The 25,611-nt window shown below is 37.8% G+C and overlaps 1 protein-coding gene across 2 annotated transcripts; it reads left to right on the top strand.

The window, feature by feature from the left end:
* The first annotated feature begins 5,519 nt into the window (after positions 1-5,519).
* Positions 5,520-25,409, top strand: LOC103713263 (putative SWI/SNF-related matrix-associated actin-dependent regulator of chromatin subfamily A member 3-like 1). 2 transcript variants are annotated; one of them, XM_008800130.4, is made up of 4 exons: positions 5,520-7,115; positions 11,724-12,030; positions 18,188-18,995; positions 23,926-25,409. In XM_008800130.4, the coding sequence occupies exons 1-4, from the start codon at positions 5,619-5,621 to the stop codon at positions 23,933-23,935; spliced, it is 2,622 nt and encodes an 873-aa protein (XP_008798352.1). In that variant the 5' UTR covers positions 5,520-5,618; the 3' UTR covers positions 23,936-25,409. The 2 variants fall into 2 exon arrangements, with proteins under 2 accessions (XP_008798352.1, XP_026662819.1); XM_026807018.2 differs by lacking the exon at positions 23,926-25,409 and having other exon boundaries at positions 18,188-19,329.
* The last annotated feature ends 202 nt before the right edge of the window (positions 25,410-25,611 follow it).

Genomic DNA, 25,611 nt, shown 5'->3' on the forward strand with positions numbered 1-25,611 from the left:
TTGTGTCAACAAATGATAGTTCTTTGAGGAGCTAATATATATATATATATATATATATATATATATATATATATATATATATGAAAAGATGATAATGAGAATTTATGTGCATGTTATTTATGAGCTTTCCGAGTATTGATACAATATTCATTTATTCGGTATTGTTAATTGATTATTTTTTATTACTTATTGTGTAGCGGTTTGGAATTTTTATTGGGATGGAAAAACTCATACTTTTTTTTCTTTTTTTTTAAGAGTCACAGGAGGCATAATTTCAAATGAGAGGGATGTGGAGTTCATACAGCTAGTCATTAGTTAATTAGTTATTTTTTTTATTTTGATGATATCGATGGATATCGAAAAATTTGTATTTGAACTAATTGATGTTTTAATTCTAATTGTTGGTATTGTATGAATTTTGTTTATCTTAGGCTTAGCATATTTTTTAGGACTCTACCTTATGGAGTGTGTGGTTATATCTCGTTCCAGATCCGAGTGTTGGGTTTGGGGCATGACAGCTAATCCCTATTCCTTAGGCCATCTATGGTGAGAAGATCCAGCAAGGAGAAAGGGCAAGAGAGATCAAGAAAGGAAGGGAGAGGGAGAGAAAGAGAGAGAAGGGAAGGATTTGATGTCATACCTTTGTGAGAGAAGAATCACTAGGGCTGAAGAAGACGGTACAAAAGGGTCGTGGGCACACATCACAGGGAAGCAAAGAACAGGAAGGATTCGGGATCAAGGTTGGAGGGAAAGAAAGACATGGGTGGAGAGGGAGGGAGAGAGAGAGAGAGAGAGAGGAGATCAGTGGGGGAATTGAAGTGGCCATCCACCTTCCATCATACATATCCATTGATCCAAGTGATTGGGTCAGCAAGGTCAATCCGAAGCTTGGAGGTCTCTGAATGGGCCAAGCTCAAGCTGAGGGTGCTTAGCCCGATTTTAGGCCATGACAATCCAAGCAAAGGGTTGGGTGCAAGTTGTTATTATTAGATTTAGATGCATTCCATCTTGATCAATGCTTAGATCTACTTGTTGGTTTGCTAAAGTTGTTTCAGGCGTTATTTCAAATCCCTTAGACATCAAAATTCCCTCAAGTGACATTGTTGATCTATAGGCTATAGAACTCTTGCAATGATCACTTGTTTGATGCTCAATCTTTGATTCAAGTTTTAAGACATTGGACTCTATAGATATATGATCCTGTACCATCATAAGTCAGATTTCTTTGACTGAAGGGGCCAAATAATTTTAATAAGAGGCCAAAAATTATCAAATATGAAGAATATGACTTGGATATATTTCAAGTTGTGTTGGAATAAAACCAAAGGCTACATTCAAATCTTTCAATGCCACAAAAGTCCTAGGTGACCTTTATACCACTTCTAAACAAGTTAAAGACAGGAGAGGAAGCGACCCATGACTACAAGTGTCCAATGAGCTTACTTTTTGTGAACTATGTCTAAATAGGTTAAGTTTTAGCAGCAAGAGTAGTCTAGTGCACATTACTTACAAAGATGGCATCAGCTTAGTCAGCAATGAATTATATTCTAGGTGCATCTTGAATCACCTAAGGTCAAATCAGTAAGATACAATCGTTTGAATGAAGACCTATCCCTAATGATGGATTTCAAGCAATTTATGAAAATTGCATTCCATTGCCATCATGAGTAAACAATAATATTTTTATAATTTTGCTAAACTTTTCTTAGTTTTTGCTTCTATAAACACTTGATGAATGACTTAGAAGTTGTGTAGGATTTGGAAAATATTTTTTTTATTTTTAAGATTAATTATATTTGTATGTAAAGTTGGAAAAGGGCTATGCCAACTCAAGTTTTCCTACTACTTGAGCCCTGCCCTAAAAGAAAATTTTAGGCTTCGGGCCATGCCTAGGCCCGATAATATTTCTAAAATCCAACACGAGCCTAACTTGAGCCCAAACCTGAGCTTGGTTTGAAGCATAAATAGGCATGATTTTTCTGAAAGGCTAGGCTCAATTCAAATCCCAAACCCGAACCCCAAACCCAATTCCTAAATGCTAATCCCTATTCCCTAAGCTATCTATGGTGAGAAGATCTCGGCGAAGAGTAAGGCTGTAAATAGGTCGAGTTGACCCATTATCTGACCCGACCTGATTGGCTTAGAACTAATCTGGACTCAATTTAAAGACCCATGGGACTAGGTCGGGTTCCAAATTTGTACCCTTTCCACATTCCAGTTCAGGTCTAGGTTTGTTGAATTCTGACCTAACCCGATCCGATTCAATTATTACCTAGGTCTTATTTGAGTTTTCGGACCTATGACCTGACCCAAAATCAATATACTCGTTAATTCGAGTGCCGGCATATATTCCATTTATCATGCATAGATAACTGGCCTACTAGGTATGGTTCTTGTCCTCTGTGTAGAAGGGATATTTAGATCCTTCCCTTGTAACTTACAAAAACTTGAGATATATGCATATGAAATGTTATGTATCTGGGTTCTTCTAATTCTTTTACACATGCCTTGTTATTTTCTCTTTTTCTGAGTCTAGATAGTTATGGAACATGAAATGCAGCTCACTTTCTTTATAACCACCATATATCTTTTATTATAGACATGCTAACTTGTAGATTAACATTTTTTAATAGTTTTGCCTACCACTTGTATCATCTATCTATTTCATGTATAATTTGTTCTTAGTATTTCCCCTATCTTAAAAACAAGATCATTCTAAGGAATGTAGTGCCACATGGATTAGAACATTGGCCTTAAAGAGAATACTATGTCAAAGTAAGTGTTGGATAAAACTGTGAAGGTTATGGTTATGATGGATTAGAATAGGGGAAATTTTGAGATTGTATCATCGAATCAAAAGTAAGTGAGTGGATTTATTTATTAAAGTAAGTGATAAGAAAGAGGAGCACACCTGTTTCTCAAAAAGAAAGATAAGAGTCCTTGTTAGCATTAAGTATTGACATTATGAATGATCTGGATCCAACCTAAACCCGACTCGGATCCGAATTTTTCGAGTTAGGACTGGATTATACATAAACCTGACCCAATCTGAACGACCCATTAGGTCAAAAATTTTAGTCGTAGACCTAATACGACACAACCTAATCTTCCATTGGTTGGATCTAGGTCCAATATTAAAATCTGAACAAGTAACCAGATCGGGACAACGTCACTCATGACCCAATCCGATCTAACCCATTTACACCCCTAGCAAGGAGAAAGTGCAAGAAAGATCAAGAAAGCGGGGGAGGGAGAGAGAAGGGAAGGAGGGATAGGATGTCATGCTTTTGTGAGCAAAGAGTCACTAGAGCTGGAGAAGACGGTAGCAAAGGGCCATGGACACACATGGTGAGGAAGTCAAGGACTAAAAGAGTTTGGGATCAAGATTGGAGGGAAAGAAAGACAAGGGTAGAGAGAGAGAGAGAGAGAGAGAGAGAGAGAGAGAGAGAGAGAGAGAGGAGATGGGTGTGAGAATCGAAGAGGCCATCCACCTTCTGTCATACATCTCCATCATCACACCTTTCACTGCCACCATTGCTGTTATGCCTTTCCAGAGGGATTTAAGAGGAAGAAACAGAAGGAATAAGGAGGGCCATGGCCCAAGCGCATGGATTGGAGAAGCGCGCATGCAGAAAAAGTGCACTCCTAAAAGTTTCTTTATATAAGTAACGAAGTGGGTGGGTGAGGTTTTCAAGGGTCTCTATTTAAGTAGCTTGGCCACTTTGTTATTTGGTCAAATGGTCATGGGTTAAGGTCAGGTCTGGTTCACAAGGTTAGAATCAACAACTCGTGCTGGGCTTCGAGTCTGGCATTGGGATGTTCTTGGCACCGGGTCGAGCCTGGCATCAAGTCGGGTCTAAGCTGGTCCAACCTCGAACATGGACCTAATTCAAAATTGAATTGGTTTATAGATTACAGACCCGAGTTCAAATAAAACATTACTTAGGCTGGGCACAAAGCTTGACCTGAAGGTGGTCGACGGGGCCTATTTCCGCCCTTATCTACATAGAATTAGAACTACCACGGGCCTTTGAAATCCGTCACTATAGTAGCCCCCATGTAATCTTAGTCACACTATCTTTTCTCGACTCTTGAATGTACTTTTGGTGTTTCTCAATTCTCATGAATGGTGGATTCGCATGTGCTTTGATCAATCCTACAGCAACCCTTAGTAGATCCCAGGAATGCTAATAGCGAGTTAGTGGATTGAAGGAAGTCTCATTCATTTATAGTGATTCTAGTTAATTGATTCTAAGAGTTGACAAAGACCTTTAGTTATTAAGATAAAGCTACTATTTCTCCCATATCTTCTAGATTTCTTCTCTAACTCCCTTCTTTTTTCTTTTTTAAGGTTGTAGTTCTTTTCTAATTAGCTTCTAGATTATTTGAGTATATTTTTCTTTCAATTTCTACTATGTTCCTTTGAAGCTCACACCAACACCCCTCTACCTTCATTAATCTCAAACTAGTTTCTTGTTGGCCTATGGAGTCTTATGGCTTGCTGCTGAGTTCAAAAGGCCCAATTGTAAAATCATCTAACAAGCCTTTCAATATCTCATCTGGCCCTATCTTCGTCTTTTACTAATGATCGGTCGCTTATTACCGTTACTGCCTACTTCCTTCAATAAGAAAGAGCCCCCATATCGGACCAAAGGCGAAGAGCTCTCTAAGTATGCTGGCTTGCTTGCTCGGTAAGCGCTTGAAAAGTGTGTTACAAAGACTGCGCACTAAAGCTACTGGGATTGCCTCAATCATGCTTATGCTATCTCCATCTATTGGCTGCCCCACTGTCGTAGAATGGTGTAGCTAAGCTTCGATAGCTCCATTTGTGAGAACAAATCATTTTCTCCTGCTAGGCTGGTCTATGTTGCAACAAGAGGAGCTCCTCATGGCATTGCCATGAAAATTAAAGGCAGCTTGGGAGGGTGCCATGGGCCAATGGTTTATGGATTGGATAAAAATTTGACCTTAAGATGATAACAATTGGTCATTACTTGAATCAATCACTATTTTAGGTCAGGCCGCTTCACAAGTTTGTTTCTGCTGCTCATGCCCATACCTTTTTTTTTTTTTTTACTCGGATGGCTTAGATTCTTTTTGTGATTTTAATTTTACAACATTATGTGTTGCCTTCTACTTCCCTGGCATGTATTAATTATTTTATTTACATTTTTAGCAGACGGAATATATGTATACATGAATACATACATACATATATATACATATATACATAATATACAAACATGCACATAATATAAATACATGCATACATACATAACATATATATAAGATAATAGAATTTTCAAAAATATAATAAAAATAAAAATAAAAATTCTGAGACGTTGTACTCTTAAATCTTTATTATGGAAAAAAACGAAAAACATGACGCGACAAAACCATGTGCAAGTTATCAGCCCACTCCAACATTTATGGTACACGTGTCGCTCTTTAGGAATTTCCTTATTCAGGAAGTAGCGCCATAGATCAAAGAAAAACAAAGAAAAGAAAATAAAAGAAAACTTTCGGGCTTTCGTCTCGTTGTCCACCGCCTATTCAAATCCCTCTCTATAGCCCGCCCTACTCTCTTACTCCCAGCCTTCCGAAAACCCCCACTCCCCATGGAAGAAGACGACGATCTCTGGCAGCGGTACCTCGAGCTCGACGACGACGACCCCGGCGGAGGGCCCGACTCCCAGCATCTCTCCTCCTCCCCCTCCTCCCCCTCCTCCTACCTCGCTGGCTTCCTCATCGCCAACATCGTCGGCCTCCGCTACTACTCCGGCACCATCAGCGGCCGCGAGATGGTCGGCCTCGTCCGCGAACCCCTCAACCCCTACGATCCCAACGCCATCAAGGTCCTCAACACCCGCATGGCCCAGGTCGGCCACATCGAGCGTTCCGTCGCCGCCGTCCTCGCCCCGCTTCTCGATTCCCGCCTAGTCTCCGTCGAGGGCATCGTCCCCAAACCCCCCAAGAACCGCAATCCATACCGCCTTCCCTGCCAAGTCCACATTTTCGCCCGTCCCGACGCCATCCCCCTTGTCCGCGATGCCCTCGACCAAGGCGGCCTCCAGCTTATCGACGAGTCCGATCTCCAGTTCGGCCTCTCCGAGGCTGCCATCGTCCAGGAGAGGAATTCCAATTCCAATTCCAAGGCCGGGAACGGTGCTCGGAGGATCGACGATATATTTGCTCTCGTTGGTAAAGAGGACGAGGCGAAAAGGTTCCAGCTTGAACCCCCAAAGGAGTTCGTCGTATCAGAGCTCTTTGCGCACCAGAAGGAAGGGTTGGGGTGGTTGGTCCGAAGGGAAAATTCATCCGATTTGCCGCCATTTTGGGAGGAGCGGAGCGGGAGCTTCGTGAATGTGCTGACGAATTACCAGACCCACGAGCGGCCGGAGCCGCTAAGGGGTGGGATCTTCGCGGACGACATGGGTTTGGGAAAGACCCTTACTTTGCTCTCTCTCATTGCCATTAACGGGCCTGGTAGTACCAGTAGTTCCTCTGTGAAAAATATAGGAGGAGAGGATGAAAAGTCGAGAACTTTGGGTCGTCGGAAGAAATCGAATTCAGGTAAAAATGATGGGGGTGCTCGTCAAAGACGCAAACTTAATGACGGGATTCGGAGTACTGAGGTTTTAGGCTCGAAGACGACGTTAGTTGTGTGTCCACCTTCAGTATTTTCGTCATGGATAACTCAGTTGGAAGAACATACGATGCCTGGTAGTTTGAAGGTCTACTTGTACCATGGGGAACGTACAAGGGAACCGAAGGAGCTTCTGAGGTATGATATTGTGCTGACAACCTACAGTACTTTGGCTGCAGAGTTTAGTGATCCTGAGTCACCTATGAAGGAGATAGAGTGGTTAAGAGTTATATTAGATGAGGCTCATTTGATCAAGAATTTTGCTGCTCAGCAGACGAAAGCTGTCATTGCTTTGAAGGCGGAAAGGAGGTGGGCAGTAACAGGGACACCCATTCAGAACAGTTCCTTCGATTTATTCTCACTCATGGCTTTCTTAAGATTTCAGCCATTTTCAATTAAGTACTATTGGCAGAGCTTAGTACAGCGCCCATTAGCACAGGGGAGTAACAGCGGATTATCACGTCTGCAGGTAAGTTGGCTTTATAACTTACCATGCTTTTATTTCCTTTCTAATTTTATTTGCACAGCTTTTCTAGGTTTGTTGATGACACAGCAGTTTGTAGACGGTGTTCAAAATCCAGCTTTATCTTTAAATGTTTTTCGCTCAATTTTAATCCTTATGTGGTTATTCTAGTGGATTATAAAATTAGCATGTTCTAATTTCCATGTGGTCCCTTTTAAACTGCAGATCATTACTATTCACATTATTTAAGCTCCTACATTTTTTAGTTGACTCTATAATAGAATTGTAAATAAAACTGCACAGGTTGCTAATTTAGACTTGAATAAATCTCTCTAAGCTAGCTTTGTTGCATTTCAAGTAAGTTGCAACTGGAAACAAATTTTGAGAAGGACTTTTATTACTATTGTACATCTCCACGCCTCTCCAACCAAACCCATATAATCTCTCTCATATTTAGGAGCATCTTTATTTTCATGTAAACGGTTAAAAGTACATCTCTTACCACTGCCATCAGTCACTTTTGATTTATTGCATGTTCTGATAAGGAAGAAGTACTAGACTTTCTTTTACTCTATGCAACACAGTTTGATAGCATCTATAAGAGTTCCACATATGATTTTTATACCTGAAATAGCACATTAAGCTTGTTTGCATCCACACATATGTTCATACAAACAGGCCTTTAAAAGATAAATATTGCACTAATTGGTGGTGGTCATCCATGAGAGAGGTGGGTGCGCTTTCACCTGCTGTCCATCTAATTTCATCATACTTACAAGGAATAATGTGCTTCCTGACTGATAAAGAACTATTTTTCCTGTGGCTGTTTTTTATTTATATTTAACCTTTGAATTATACCTAAACACCTTGGAATCACTTATTCTTAATACCTTATTGAGCAGTAAGGAATCTCAAATCGTGACTCCAAGCTCCCCTAGTTCTTTGGTCTATTTGCCTTTTCAGCACAGTGTATGCTTTTATTTAATCACTATTGATCCCCCATTCAATAAAAAAGAAAAAAAAACTCTAGTGAATTTTTCTTTTTGCTTGATGCTTTAAGGAACTGATGCATGATATAACATATGTAGGCAAGCATCTTGTTTGCTTCAGATAGGAGCATCTGCATGCTTCATCAAACTTTTGATTTTAAATATGACACCTGCAATGGGATGCAGTTGAAATATTTTTCATGGTCCATGCATTTATTGTTCATATAAGACAGTTAAAATCTTAGCTGTCTTATATAAACAACCTAATTGGAGGTCTTGCTAAAATCTAGAAAGTCATATCTATACAAACATGTGAGATTTGCGTGTTGAGATATATATTTTAACCAGAAAATGTTTCCAATGTGCATCTAGCCATCTCTTGATGCAACATGGTGCAGATAATAAACAGGGAAAAGGAAATGAGTTGACCTTCTTCAGCAATTTGGTTGTAGTGCGTATGAAGGATTGGTTGTTTGGCATCATGGGTTTATCTTTAAGTTTGATTAGAAGGATTAAGGTCATGTATAGAGAGCCACTGGTATATAACTTTCTCTATGGTGAAACTTTTGTCGTGTCAACGAACTTTGATACAAATGTCTTATTCATAGTATTGAGCCCTTGCGATAGAATTAGCATAACCCTCTCAAATTTGGTTGCTATTGATTTCCTTGATGGTGTCTGATATTTATGTAATACGTTTTATTTTGCTCTTATTTCAATTCTTAACCATAATTCAGCAATCAGAAGATTCTTCTAAGAGCCCTATGTTGTGGTGCATTAGAGTTTTCCCAAAGTTTGTAGGCAAGATTTTAAAGTCCATGTTCCTTTTAGAAGAAAGGCCTTGAAATTGGAGAATGTATTCTTCATCTAGTTTTAGGTAATAGGGGAGCATAAAAAAGTCAGTTCATGCCATTAGAGAGGTCTAGCTTAGTCTCCCCTAAATGCAGGCATTACCAAACTGATAGTTAAACCATGAAATTCTAGAGATAAATAAACCTACAAAATAAACACCATGGACTGTATCATATTACTAAGATTAGCACCTTAGATTATTAGGTCTAAAGGGTCTGCTTAGCTTTTTTCATTGATTGAAGTTCTTAAGTTTTATAGCCTAATAGAGTTTGGCGCCTTAAGATATGCTTTAGCTCACATCAAGTATATCACAAATTACATGATGATGTTAGTGTCAAGGTTAGAGATATTAATTTGGTTTTTCTGAAAAATAATAATCATATAAATTGTTTCTTGTGTTCCTTGGATTATGGTATAGAAATAACCCATGGTGGAGTAGTGTCTTTAGCTCAAATAGAGTGCTTAACAATGTTTTTTCAGGAATTGAGTGGTCAAGTAGGGTCCAATAAGACACAGAGATGCAGGTTCTAGGAAACTTGTAGGAAGGTAGAACTTCCTTCAACCATTTCTTTCTTTATTCTTTTTTTTTCTCTTCTGTTTATTGTTCCGATAGCAAAGACAATAATTGCTAAGACAATGATGTTATTGTCTCTTATAGACATCATTGAAAAGGAGGTCAAAAGGAGGAGGAGGGAGGGAAGGATGAGTTGTCGGAAGAGGAGGATGAGGTGATTAAGAGGAGCAAAGGAATTTGCTCTCACACTTGTGCCACCTGTACTTCATGCCAAGTCTGTACAGCCAGTTGGTGTCTCTGTCGTTTCTTCCTCACTCTGGTCCCATTTCGTAAGCTCTCTATTTTTATCTTGACAACTGCAGCACGTGAGAGAAATGAAAAGCACACTTGATCCCGGTTGCCTATTTGTAAGTTGGCATGATACTTATTGACCTTACCTCTTGCCTATTTTTAATATCATATAAGTAGGCTGCCTAGGCCTTAGGCAAGGCACCTTGACATCCAAAGCAGTTGTCTAGGTCATCTTTTAGTGGACTACATTTAAGCGTTATTGTAAAAAATCAACCTCAGATCATGGTTTTTGATTAAGATGAAAATTGACAATGATATTCCTTAACCATCATTTACAAATTCCATTCGAGAAGTTTATTTGTAGCATTAAATGTTTCTTTGAAGTGATTTAGAGCTTGCCAATAACCCTATATTTTATGTGAAAATGTTCATAATGTAACCATGGGCTTTGCAAATCATGGTGGTAAGCTAATTCCTCCCATTTGCAATCTCATTGTACTGTCTCCTTTTGTATATGTGTACTAAACAGATAACCGGGTATGCTTTGGCAATACTTGAAGCAAAATATTTCAGAACTGATACATATCAAGATTATGTCCAATAGTAAATTATATTTGAAGAAAGCTTAGTGAAAAGCGATAATATAATAGTTATGATCAATCTCACACTCAAGGAAATAAAATTGATTTTATCTAATTTACAACTTTTTATGTGAACAGACAAAACTATATCTTAAAGTCTTTGACAAGTACAACTTTTCTGTCCTTTCCGGAGAGAAATCAGGCTGAGCAAATGTGATCAATTTCTTATCTAATTATGTTTCAAATTCTTATTTCATTTAGAATACCTAAAAGAAGTAGACATAATTTGTATTGATGCAAGCTTCTACTTCAAATTAAGAGTATGAAGAAAGAATAAAACAATTCTAATTATCTCTCTTCAATGTTTTGCAACTTTATAAGCAAAATATTAGGTTCATCAATGAATTTAAAGAGACACTGTAGCTATTAGGATTGTAGAAACCCATAAGAACAGAAAACACCTCTGCACTGAGATGGAAGTAGCTTGAAATATACATAATGTAGTAGATATAGTGCAGTCAATACTAAACACCATTCTATAGAGGTCATCAAGAAATCCTTGTTTTTGGTGGAATGTTTGGTTAACATGCCAGTATTTAAATGCATGAAGAAAGAGAAACTGAAGAAAATCAAATGGTTATTGCAATTGAGAGACAATGAAGTATCCCCTCACCCAAATGGAGTGGAACCTAAATCCTTGCCATCTCCTCCACAACCAAGATAGCAAACTGCGTATGTTGCTGTTTCTACTGACAAACCTTACCCTGAGAGAGGAGTTGGAGGCAAGGTGGTTATGCTGGCGGCTAATAGTATTCACAAGGAGTAGGTGGCCAGCTGGTGGCAGTGGTGCTAGAAGAGGAGGCCTTCTTTAATTTGTCCATACAGAAGAAAAAAAGAAGAGAAGGCTTGCATAGTCAGACCTCGCATTCCATGAGACTAAATACAACAGGAATTATATTAAAGAAGAAGAAGAAGAAGAAGAAGAAGAAGAAGAAGAAGAAGATAAAAGATATTCAGACCTAATGAGCTGTTAATATTTCTATATATAACTTTTACATCAAATATGCCTGGTTACTACTGTTCGAGGAAAAATCAATGGAGCATCTGGTTTTGAGAGGAAAGTTATGGTTATATAAACTGGGAAGTAAGTCGTGGAACAAAGTTGGATTTGGATATGCTTGGTACTTAATGCTTTTAGAAGGTGAACCTGAGATGGCGGTGTTTTTTCCTAATTGATATGATTTCTTTTCGAAATTTTGGATGAACTTTGTTAGTGTTATATGTAGATAGCACAGTGTTTCCATTCTGAATTTGATCTCAACGGGTGAGAATAAGTACTCAGAATATGAGCTCATGTTATCTTAGATGTATTTTAATTATCTTTCAGGCCTTGATGGGTACCATTTCCCTGCGGCGAACAAAAGATACCCAGAGCGGAAACAAGAGCGTGGTTGGGCTGCCACCAAAAACTATTGAAACTTGCTTTGTGGAACTCTCTGCTGAGGAATGTGAATATTATGATCATATGGAATCAGAAGCACAAAACACAGTGAGGGAGTACATCGACGCAGACACTGTGTTACGCAATTATTCTACTGTACTTCATATTATATTACGGCTTCGCCAGATCTGTAATGATATGGCATTGTGTCCATCAGACATTAAATCATTCCTTCCATCTGATACTCTTGAAGGTAACATATTTTTGATACATCCGTCCTAGCAAAAAAAAAGAAAAAAGTAACATATTTTCATTCATTTTTAATTTAAAGTTCTTTAAAAGGTTGTTATTAATCTCTTATATTAGGCATTTGCTGGAACCATGTAGGTGTTTTTCATAGGCAGTACTTTGTAATGGATATATATGTAAAAGCTTTTGATTATATTAATTATAATTGTGATGATGATACTATCTTTAAAGAGTTGCTACTGTAGTGCTATGCATGTAATTAGCATAAGTAAAGCAACATTCTTCTGGAGACTAAACTTGTGGTGCAAGTTCTGTGAACTGTACTCTATATTTGCCATTTTATGTTGTATGTGGCATTTAGATTGCTTTTAGGAAGATTTATCTGTGGAACAAAAATTTTGCTCTTTTTATTTTTGTTAACCAGTTTTGTCATTTTTAAAAGTATTGCTTTTGTTATTTAGCACTCTTTATGCTACTTTTAAGTAATACTGTGTTTACTATGTGTGGTTGATTTTAGCAGCTTTCTTTCCTATTTGAGTTAGTCTCTAAGAAACTGAAAGGCTTCTAATTGTGAGGCTTATGATAAGCCTTCTTTGTTGTAAAACAGAGTCAACTTGATCTAGGTTGTTCTATGGTAGCCAGTTGAAAACAAGAGATTTCTAGCTCTCTCTGCCCTCTTCAGTTGGTTAAAGTAGAATAGATCCAATAGAATGTGCAGGAAGGAGAAGTTATATTAGTTTTATGGAGATGCTGATTCTTAGATTTTTTTTTTGTCATAATCTTGACCCTTTGTACATCAATTTAAAGTATTTGCATGCCAATACCAAGTACTACATATCAGGAGCCTTTTATGGATCTATTATTATTTTTACCTTTTGTTTTGCTTTATTAATTTTTGGGCTTTTCATATTTATTCAGTTTTTGTTCTGTTTGAGATTTTGATTTTGTATAAAAAAAGCTAAAATGGCGATCTAAAGCCCTAAGGGATAAATTATATGGTTGATGTTAGAGAGGCTTCCAATAGTAAAAGAGGACCCAACTTTGAATTTTCCTAGCTCGATAGTCAAAGAGCAAATATTTCACAACTTTAATGGCATAAGAATTGTTGATTATTGTGAATTTCAGTATGAGTAAAATTCCTATGGAATGAAGCTGTTGAAAGATTTGTCTCTAGGTACTTAACCCATTATACAGCTTGGTTTGTATACATATTATCTTGGTTATGGTCCTTGTGTCTCTAGGTTCATAAAGGGGCAAGTTGTTTTCAAAAAAATAATTGAGGTGATATTTCAAATGTTCAATGCATGTATAAATTGATATGTTCATATAGTTTGCAAGTCAATAATATAATGAAACCCTTGATACAAATTTATATTTGATTACTATTGAAGATTATCTTGCTTGAATGTTTGGGTGAGAATAGTTTGGAATAAGGATTGCTGTACTGGAATCGAGCCCTGGATCGGTTGTCTGGCAGCACAGGTCGGTACGACCCTATCCCATGCCGTGTCAGGCCCGTACTGACACAACAGAGGTGGCAGGGGAAAGGGAGAACGGGAGAGAGAAAAACAAAGAGAAGGGGGAGAATGGGAGGGAGGCCGGTGGACGGCTAGGAGCGGACGGCTAGGAGAGGCCGGTGAGCCGCAAGGTTCGTTTGAAACAGGGGTTCCAGAGGGGCCTCCTATTTCGAACGAAATAGAGGATCGGAGGCAGAGCCCCTCCTTTGCCTCCTCTGTGTGGTAGCTTTATAGCCCTCTGTCGGCTAGCATCCACCTCCCTCTCTTTTCCTTCCTCTCCCTCTCCCTCCCTCCCCCGCTCTCTCTTTCCTTTCTTTTCTTTTCCTTCTCCCCGTTCGTTGCCGATTCTCATTTTGTTTGCTATAACCATTTCAGTCCGCCGCGGTACGGCTTGATACACTCTAAACTGGTCGGTTCGGGACAGTTTCGCCAACCATGGTTTGGAATTATGAATGTGTACTTGATTGTCATGTTGTATGATGTTTATTGGTGCCCTATAAGGGTCGTTACATTTTTTGGCCTTGAAGTTAATCTTGTTCATTCATGACCTATGAAGAATACATGTTATTGTTATATGAGATGCATGTGACACTATGTACTAATGTCTCCATCTATTGTAACATCTAGTATATACTGAAAAAAATTGCAATATATGATCTTATATTTGGTGCTTTGCAAATGAAGATGCCTCTATCAACATGCTTTGAATGTTGAGGAACACTCGCTCAACTGCATATCCATGTATTAAGGTAGCACATGCCAATACCATGCCAACTGCCATTAACATTATATTATGCTTGGTACATAATATAATGTGTCAATCATTGTGCCATGTGTCAATCATTGTGCTATTGTCAAACAATTGGTAAGGAACAGGATGGGTATATGTTTTGTTGCATCGACCATGCAGCGAGGCACTGAGCATCCATGATAGTACCTAACACTATGTGACAAAAAGTTGAGCAAATACATCACACAGAGATTCTTATGCATCAACTCTATGACAACAAGACATGTGCATCCATCAGTTTGGGTAAGGCCATGACCCCATATCAATATCAAATCTTTAGGCCCAAGCTTGGTCCAGACTAGCCTCAGGCCTACTTTTCATAGTCAAGCCCACCTTGCAGCAAAACTGCAGGCTTGAGCCAAACTTGGTTAATCCGACCTATGTGACCAAGGTCTAGCTGCAACATTGTGTGAGAGAGAAGAGGATGGAGAAGGGAGGGAGGGAGAGGGAAGAGAGGAGACTATCTTCTGTGGGATGCTGGATGGAGAGGAAGTGGCTGGTTATAGGGGAGAAGGGGGTGCTGAGCTACATGCACACACATACACAGAGTTGGAAGGGAGAGCGGTGGAGCTGTGGAGGAGAGAGGCACAACTGATCATGGGGAGAGAGGGTGGAGAGATAGAAAATGTTAGAGGAGGAAGGTGAAAGCATTTTTGTGATTATATAACATTATATTGAAATAAATCATAGTTATTCAATAACTAGTATAGGATATGTCCACATTGATTTTTGAAACGAAAGAGTTCGAGTGCTTTTATTATCTAATTCATTTGCGGACGACTCATTCATAGATATGGATAATTTAATCATTGCACATATCACTGCTACGTTTAAAATGACTATGTGCTTTTTCTTAGGTGACCTCAATTCATGTGCGTGCTTCACATATAGGGTCTGTTGTAGGGGTTCCTGAATTTAGTCCTACATCGACCGAGTAGCGGAAAGGTCTGTGCCTTATAATGGGGGCTCAAAGCTTTTCCTTACGAGGGCCCTTTTGTGGAACAAAACCGTGCGGGGTGGCTCCTCTCGCGTGCCCAAGTGCCCAGAGGTCTACGATCCCCAGAGTGGACAATACCTCGTGGGGGACCCAGCTCGCTTTCCCGCTTGCGCTCGGTTAGGACTGTGCTGTTGCTCGGGTCAGCCCGGCAACAGATGGCGTGCCAGGTAGGGGCCCCGACCGGCATAGGACCTTTCCGCTAGGGGGGTTGTATTGTAGGGTTCCCGAATTTAGTTCCACATCGACCGAGTAGTGGAAAGGTCTGTGCCTTATAATGGGGGGCTCAAAACCTTTCCTCACGAGGGCCCTTTTGTGGGACAAAACCGTGCGGGGTGGCTCCTCTCGCGTGCCCAAGTGCCCAGAGGTCTACGATCCCCAGAGCGGACAATACCTCATGGGGGACAGCTCGCTTTCCCGCTTGCGCTCGGTTGGGACTGTGCTGTTGCTCGGGTCAGCCCGGTAACAGGGTCTATTTGGTTTTTGCAGCAAAAGTGACTTTAGGGCACTTTCAGAAAATGCATTTTGAAAAAGTGGGCATTTTTATCCTTTGGTTTGCTGAGAAAGTGATGGTTGTTTAAGTGTTTCATGGTAAGGTAAAGAAAGTCATATTTAGCATGTGTTGAATGAGTAAGATATTTTTTTTTATTATTATCTTTTTTTATCGATGTTTAAATAATAATATTATTATATCAAATATGAATATAACCATGTATTGATTTAAATACAATAATAATATTTTATTATTTATTATTTTCTTAATGTTTAAGTAATACTGATAATACTCCTGTCAGAAAATTTTATTATTATAATTATTATTAGTAATATAACTATTATTTTTTTTGATTAGTAATAGTTATTAAATAATTTAATAATTGTGTAATATAATTCAACAATAAGATGTTATTATATTTTGATATAATATGTTATAATAATAATATACTACAATATAATAATCATATAATTTGATATAATAATATCATCAATAACTATTATTACAATATAATAATATTTAAAATAAAATCAGTACAAATAATAGAATTAATCATAACTAATTCTAACTAATAACATTTTAGTAATTTAAAATTAGTTATTGTAATAAACAATATTATAATATAATAAAAATACAAATAATATATTCTAAGATAATAATATATTATAAAACTTCTTTGACACCAAATTGTAGAAACAAGGTGGTTGAAGATGGCATTAGAAAATTGAGGAATTCCATATGATCCTACTGCGGTGATATGAGGAATTGGGTTTGAAACTCAAAGATACAATGATGTTTGGCCAGTGCACTCTTCTTTGGCCGTCACTTGAGACCTTCCTAGACTTACAACACTATTAACTGTTTAAAAATACGATTGTGATTTGGGACCTTCAAAAGGATACAAGTAGGCAGGTCTTGGTCCAGGTCTAATGTGACAAATACCTTTTCTGAATTAACTTTAGTCCAAGATTTGAAATTGGAACCAACCAATCACTTGGTGGGTCTAGGTTAGGTCGGGCCAAGCCCTAAATTTAATGCTAAACTCTTTGAACTAAATCTTGTGGCTCAAGACTGACCCAATTGAAAGTTAAGACCGACCCAATTGAAATTTGTGACCTTATTTGGGATAGATGCCTAACCCATGGGTTTTAATTTTGGATACATATTGGATTTAATTTGGCCCAGATTCATGTATGATCCAGGGATACCAACCTGTTTTGTTCCCAGGACTTCATGAATGATAGAATGAGAACCTCTTGGTCTACCTATGATCCAACTATGTTATCATTGTCATGCATTTGACTACTGGAACTTAGTTTTGGACAATTGCTGAGCCTTTTGGTCCAGCCAGAAAACAACAAAATTCTTGGCACTGATGCATAAGCTGGAAACCAATTAGATTTTGAGTTTTGGCGAAGCCTTTTGGTTCAGCAGGAATCCAACAAATTCTCAGCATTGATCAATTGTTAAGCTGGAGTTTAATTAGTTTCCAGCAGTTATTTTGGCTGGATAATTGAATAAATCTTTCCCATTTGAACCAATGTACTAACTGTTCGATGTTAAACAACAAGAAGCCTTTCTGTGTAGTTGAACATTGTATTGCAAATTTGATGGTCAGCTTTGGGCTTTTCCATTGAACAATAAGCTCAAAATGTGCTGGTGCTAACGTGATTCTCAGCATATCTTGATATCTTGCAAATAAGGACAGAAAATAATCCTTCGGTCATGATATATCAGTTGACTACATACATGACTTCTCTATATCATGTTCAGCAAACTTTTGCAATGCTTATCTTCAACTGCCTGGCTAAACAGTATTTGTAGCAGTTAATTGTTTCTTTTGATATATGCAGCATCCATAAAGGATATTATCAATAGAGGTGGAGTTTTAGAACTTTATCCCCTTTCACACTGCATGAACCACACTTTTGTTCTAAGTTGTGTTTGGTAGAGGGGATAACTTTTGTAGGGTTATCCCTCTACTATTGGTCTATTCCACGAGAGGAGCCAATTTGTGGTATATGATTGAATGGATGAGTGGAGGGAATAAGTGATTGCAACTATTTTCATGATAATGACAAATTGTCCTCCCATTTTTTGGTGTATTTAAAGAGCGGATAGGGGCAAAATCATAGCTAGAAGGGATAAGTTTTCGCTATTCTGCCAGATAATTCTATTCTGGCAATTTGGTGGAATAGAATTATCCAGATAAATCCACTTGGACTTATATGGATAAGGCTATTATGTAGCCTGTTTAGGGGAATATGGATAACTCTCAATTCTTTTGTTGCAGTTTAGTTGTCATGTTCCCTTTGTCATTTTTTTTATCATGTAACTATTCTAATAAAAAAGATATTGTATGTGCAGATGTGTCTCGAAATCCAGAGCTGTTAAAGAAGTTGGCCTCACTGGTTGAAGATGGAGATGACTTTGACTGCCCTGTCTGCCTCTCTCCGCCAATCAAAGCTGTCATAACTTGTTGCGCTCATATTTTTTGCCAAGCTTGCATTCTAAGAACCTTGAAGCACCTGAATGCCTGCTGTCCTATTTGTCGCCATCCCTTATCAAAATCAGACCTTTTTTTAGCCCCATCAACAGAGTCATCCAAAGATGATGAGTCCAAAGTTTTTGTTTCTGATAGACCTGTCTCTTCAAAAGTTTCTACCTTACTGAAGCTTCTATTGGAAACCAAGAAACAGAACCCTGAAATAAAGTCGGTCATTTTTTCTCAGTTCAGGAAGATGTTGATCCTGCTCGAGGAGCCACTAAAGTCTGCTGGATTTGAAATTTTGCGATTAGATGGCTCCATGAGCGCAAAGAAGAGATCTGAAGTGATCAAGGAATTTGGCAAGGGTGATCCTGGTGCACCCACAGTGCTACTGGCCAGCCTTAAGGCTGCAGGTGCAGGAGTAAATCTAACAGCAGCTTCAAGAGTATACCTGGTCGAACCATGGTGGAACCCAGCACTTGAGGAACAGGCAATGGACAGGGTGCACCGGATTGGGCAGCAGCAGGATGTAAGGGTGGTAAGGCTGATAGTGAGGGGTAGCATTGAGGAGAGGATCCTTGAGTTGCAAGAAAGGAAGAAAAAATTGGCAAGTGGTGCATTTGGGAGCAAGGCAGCCAAAGAACAGAAGCAGATGCGTGTTGAAGATGTTCGCATTGTGATGCGTCTGTGAGTTCTTGTCACATGCTTTTGGGTTTCAATCAAGCATATAGTATAAGTACATGCATGTGCACATTAACAAACTATAGGTGCATAGTTTTGTTCCATAATCCATGTGCACTGCTTGGATAGCTATTTTCCTGTGATGCTATTGGTAACATGTAGGTTTTGGATTAGCTCGGCCTCTCACATATATCGTAAGTTGGAGGAGAATCTAGAATATGCATATTTTGGAATTATGTATAAAAATAGCTATAAGCAAAAACAGTGATGATATTTATAGGTATGTCCTTCTTGAGGAGGTTGTTATTTTAAATGAGATTACAAACTTGAGCTTTCCTTACATTAGTTAAATTACCATTATTGTTCTCTTGTCATAAAATACATAGGGCTGCGACTAATATCAGTCTCATAGCTCCAGTTCCTCGTTGAAACCTCTTGTTGTCTAAATCATGAGAAAATTATGATAAAACTTATTGTGCTGGCCAATAAAACATTATCTCAGCTGGTTGGCATGATTCTCCCCATACTACAGGTCCAGAGTTTAAACCTTGGTGGTGGCAACCTCACTATGTTCCTCAAAAAAGTAAAAAGAAAAGCAAAAAAGAACTTGTTGCGAGTTAGTGGAAATGGCAAGAGTTGCACTATCTACTCTAATGTTCACTAAAAAAGTACATGAGGAAACAAGCAGATAAGTAATGTTATTATGTTGCAAAATATTAATTTTATTTTTCTTTCGTTTTTCTTTTAGAGTATGTTTGGTTGTCGGCAAAAAGGTTTTGGAAAACCAAAGCTTCTGGAACAGTTGGTTTTCCAACTATTTAGCTGATTAAAAAACTAATAACAAATTTAACTTTTTTTGAAATTCTCTGAAAAATGTTTTCTTTTTCTTTTTATTTTCCATAGTTTTTTAATCAACCAAACATATAACAAACCATATAACATCCGAGATAATCACTAAATTAGAGGTTTGATAATTTTGTCTAAAAACTCCCTAGGAAACTAAGTCTAACAAAACATGTGTTGCTTCGTATCTTTATGCAGCCTTCAAGTCACAAAGGGTATATGATATGTTAAGTGTTAATAATCCCACATAGAATAGGGAAAGAGCCTTAGTGGTGCTTATATGCTCATGGGCTTATCCACAAATTAGCTTAAACTTTTGGGTTGAATTTTAATATAGTATCAGAGCTAGGTTCCTTTCCACTTCTGATGTGAGTCTATTCTTAAACACCCCCTCTCACTTGGGAGCCCAGGGGATGGAACCTAGAGCGAGGCAAAATACGTGGATTAAAGTGAGGCATGGAGGCATCAGTGTAAGAGGAATTGTGGGCTCTGATACCATGATAAAGTTTAATTCAAACCTCTCAGGTGGAAGACTGAGGAATGGAACTCAGAGCAATGGATGATGGGTGGATTAAAGTGAGGGTGTGGAGTCATCTGAGGATAAGAGAAATTGTGGGTTCTGGTGTTGAAAGAGTGGAAGTAATCCGACATCAGATAGGGAAGGATCCTAGTAATGCTTATATAGTCATAGGCTCATCCACCTCCTAGATTAAGCTTTTGAGTTGGATTTTAATATAATGAATTTAGAAATGTACCAATAATCAGTAAACACCATCCAATATGACTCTTAGATCTAAAGATCGTGTTCTGAATTTTTCAAGTATCTGACTAATGGAAGGGCATCTGACTTTACCCAAATCTTTCTTGAACCATTTCATTTAACCAATATCAGCTCTCTGATTGCTAATAGCTTCGCCTGGATATCTTCTATGTTGCATCAAATTGTCAGTGCCCATAGTGGTTCTCTGATTGCTAATAGCTCCACATGGACAGGTTCTATGTTGCCCCAAATTGTCAATGCCCATAGTGGCCTTCATGTGACATCTCTAATCACAATGTGAATTGGTGATTTTTTTCAGTCTTGGTTTCTTCAGAATTTATCACAAACCATGTCAATTTTAGTTATCTTCAATTACAACCTGTTCAGAATAGTGCCCATCTCTTATTTCTTCTCTTGTTTGTAATGCTCTCTCATTCCTTTGATTTGGATTACTGGCTTGTTCCATGAACTTGGGCTTACCCCTGTGGTCACACCACTTAACATTCTTATGGTCTAACATTGAATATTGATTAGTGCATTCCTGTGTATTGGGACCTAGATAACTATGATCTGAATAGGTCTTCCTCCCTTTCGCTCAAAAATTAAGAAAAAGTCATTCCTATCCTTCCATTGTGCCTATCTACTGCATCCAAACTCTTGTGTTCTTCTAGTAGGTTCATTTGTAATGGGACCTAAAATGACTCAATAGCTTGAGGATGCAAGCTGCCAAGCTGGTAGTCTCTTGGTATTGTTTATAAAAGATGCAGGTTATGAATATCATCCTCGCTACATTTCATGATCTTAATGAAATTTTGATGGGTTTTGCCTATTTATGTATCAAAGAAGAGATTAATAGAGGGACTTTAAAATGCTGTTTCGTTGTTTGTTCCAATTCGGAATTATAGTTTCCAAAGCTATGATTTTTTAATTATTTGTTATTGAAAAATGCAAATGTATTTACAGTTGCTTAATTATGCGAAGCTGAAAGATATTACAATATTTAACAATACTATATATTATTATAATAATTAACTATATATAAGAGTTGATTTTATTTCTCTTGAGAGGAGAGGGTATCTACTTTTCTTGACCTCAAAATCAATATAGGGCATTCAAATTGAAGATCTGCAACATTGATCAAGAAGGAAAATTTACGTATTTTGGTGGTCTCTAACTTATGCATTGTATGGACAAAAAAAATGAACTATTAAAACGATATAAGATCATGTTTTTCTATGATCCAAGCATTAATAACTGTTGATTATAAATCTCTCTCTCTTTCTCTCTATGTATGTATCAACTTGTGTAGATCATGATCAATACTGTAGATTCATGTAGATCATGATCAATAATGTAGATTCTGAATTTGAATGTTTTAATATGTATTTTAGCATACTAGCATAATGAAAACTAAAACTATCCATTTTTGTATCTACATAATCCATAAGTTAGAAATCATCAAAATACATGATTTTTTTTTAATCTGAAATATTTTAGTGTAATAGATCATGATGAATGGTGTAAATCTTTGATTTGGATGCCCTATTATTGATTTTGTAGTTGAGGTGAGTGCATACCTTCTCCTCTCAAAAGGAGCAAAATCTATCTCTTATAATAATAATCACAACATTCATATGATTATATATTATACTATATTATATAATAATGACTATAGTAAAATTAATTTGGATTTATAATAAAATAATATTAATTAGTTTATTATTCTTCTATGATAGTTTTAATTATATTATATACGACAATAACTACAATATGAAGATAGTAATATTATTAAATTAATTATATATAAAAATTATTGTGACCATTTTTAACTATATTATGAAATTAATCTGGGGTCTTTTTATGAATCCTCTGATAGATTGCAATTGAATTGTAGATAAGTAAACAGCGGTAAAGGCTTGCCACAACTTCAATTACTGCAGTTAGTACTGCAATCCATGCAATTAGAGGCAATCAAACAGTCCCAAAAACTGTCCTGTAGCCTGAGACCTCCCACTTAATCTCCCAAAGCTCACCTTCTTTCCAACATTAGGGGAATAACTTCTCCAAGTTGTCATCCTCTAATCCACAACAGAAGGTTAGATTGGATATAAACATCATATGCTGTAAAAACTATTGTCAGGATTTGTTGCAACCTACCACAGGAACATAACCCTCAATAGGGATGCCACTTTCCAAGAATTACTCCATATTACAATTTCGTCATTTAAGAAAATGAGGTAATATGATTCTTATGATAGTTACAAGCTGCTTAAATCTCTTACGCTAGCACTTGGGTGATAAATCTAGCATACTTCATCTTCTAATCTGCAAGTTGGAAGTGGTATAGATAATATCCTCTCCTGCACTATAGTATGAAGCAACTCTCCATTTATCTTCGTTTTAATTACTGCAGTGTGAAATTAAATCCTTGTTAGAACAGCTTTTTTCTTTGATGACAATTTTAAAGAGGCTGTCTAGATAGGGTTTTAAGAGTTGCTCATCCTTGACATCAACAATTTTCCTGCTGGAACCTGAGTCCCATTTTAATGCATGAATATCTTTCCCTCCTATCTTGGTCATATCTCTGAGTATTGCTGGATTTCCATTATTTTTTATAGGAATACGTTCATCTGATTTATGATTAGCTCCAACCATCCTTTTTGATGTAATCTTCTTTGCTTGAAGCGAACACCAACTCTTTTCATGAGTAGTTAAAATTGCATATTTAGCATCTCTTTGATTCCCAAGTCTCCCACTTCTTTGGAGATGCATACCTTATCCTAATTAACTGGCATGCCTGATCCATTCTGAAATTTACTCCATAAATACTTAATCACATTCTTTCCATTCTTTGTAAATATGGCATTTCTGAGTACCATGTATGCAGTCATTCATGAATTAATTGATTGGAGATGTGATCATATGACATGTTTCCACCAAAATATGATAGATTAGCTGTAGCCATCAACTTTTGGGACACCATATTCAAGCAGATCATGAAAATTCTTTGCTTAGTCTATTATCTACAGTATTACCAAGATATAGGCATTATCAGTTGCCGTCACAAACTTTCTTGTAGGGGCTCGAAGAACACCAAGCACCAAACTACATTGTAGTCTATATAATTTGATGTGGAAGAACAATTTAATAATATCAGACAAGAACAAAGTAAATGTACTAAATTGAGCATTAAGAAGTGACTAAGATGATGAGCGCGAAGGAAGAGTAAACGAATTCAGGATACAGTATGAAGGAGATGAAAAAATATTACGGTAAAGTAGATAAGAAAAATTGCCATGTTCCAGAGTTGACATGCTTAATAATTTCGTGCAGGATGAGATGAGAATTAGTGGACAATACCAGAAGTAGATTAACAAATGTTTAGAGGCAATCAAAATCAAGCTGAACATGGGATATTGGTACAGAAAACAGAGGAAATCACAGCATGTTCAGAACCATGAGAGCATAGTGATGAATGACACTGAAGATTACTGGTTACAAAGTGTACTGGAGGCAGGAGACATGCTAGAGACCTCTACGAGAATTGCTTGAGATGCTCAGAAGGATCTACATTTTAATTTACTGATACATCTGTAATCAGTAGTCTAAGGAAAATGATCGAATGAGGACAAACCAGAATATTTGATGAGCACAATTAAGGTGCAGCAAGATTAATAGAAATCAACTTATATGACTTAATGACTTTCAGTTCTTGCAGACGGACTTCTTTGAGGAGCCAATGCATATATTTTTTCTAAAACAGTATTAAAAGATAATAGAGAATATGACACAAGTGTTTTGCAACAAAAGCAGCATAGACAATGAGCAGACATAAGCACTGGACAAAACCAGAGCCTCTGCATCTAAAGAGCAGCCAGCTATGAACCTTATTCAATTCTCAATTTTGCTTGCGCCCCTTGAATCTGGTTCATCTGTTACCTCATCTCTTCAGCATTTATTTTTCAAACTCTCCATGGACCATTTCCTCAATTTGAGGTGCAAGTTTTCTTTCTTTTCTCGTTTCTTTTTTCAGAAAAAGAGTTCCGTTTTCTCTCTCTCTCCTCCTCTTCAAGGCAGTATCCTGCAGCAGAAGATTACATCACAGCACTCCACACGTCAGAGGGCTTCCTAGCCCTATGGACACACAATCGAATGCGTTGCATCTTGCTAAAAAATTCTGCTGCATGAATAAGTATGACGAGCAGGTTAGAACTATGCATCATTTATAATGTACATTAATCAAGCATGTCCATCTATCTTGTGCTAATATTATTTCTTTCTCCTAGTTGATGCTATAACACCTTCCAAGAAGAAAAGGAAAGAGACTTGAGAGAATTCAGAACCCAGAAAAGGATTATGAACTGGTTTTCCCAACTATTCCAATTGCCTCATATGACCATCCCGGCCTTTTTCGAACTTAGAAGGTAAGAAAAAAGCTAGAACTCAATTATTGAGGCATTCCCTTGATGTTGGTCAAATACTTGAAGATTGGGCTATATTGATCAACACCTGCTAAAGGTGGTCCCAATGCAAGCTGCTGCTGCTGCCTTCCTTCCTATCCTAACAACCACAGCCTCCTTTGGTGTCACATGTCCAATCTTATAATATCCTCCCCCTTGTGGAGGATGGAAAAGGGAATGGATAAAATCCCATGCAAGCTAAGAAGATAGCCTTGCATTCATGCTCCCTTATGGGATATGATCAAATCTTTGACATAAAATAGAGGGAGGGCCATGTCCTCCACATGGCTCCTTGTTATTATTGTTGGAAATGTGCGGGGGGATCAAATGTCAATTGCGTAATGCATAGGTGGTCAACCGTTAGCCTTTCATTTTCTATCAAAGTTAGTAAAGCTAACAAATTTCGGAAGGCAAACAATGCGGCGGATTGGATCGCCTCCTTTGCAGTACCACTTTGAACCCATCACATAGAGGGCACTAGAGCACGTACCAATGGCACTATAGCGTATTCTGTATTGTCAATTTTCTGGACGTACTCACAGCCGCATGTAGTGAGACG

The sequence above is a fragment of the Phoenix dactylifera genome, chromosome 1, assembly GCF_009389715.1.
Source record: "Phoenix dactylifera cultivar Barhee BC4 chromosome 1, palm_55x_up_171113_PBpolish2nd_filt_p, whole genome shotgun sequence".
Taxonomy (NCBI): domain Eukaryota; kingdom Viridiplantae; phylum Streptophyta; class Magnoliopsida; order Arecales; family Arecaceae; genus Phoenix; species Phoenix dactylifera.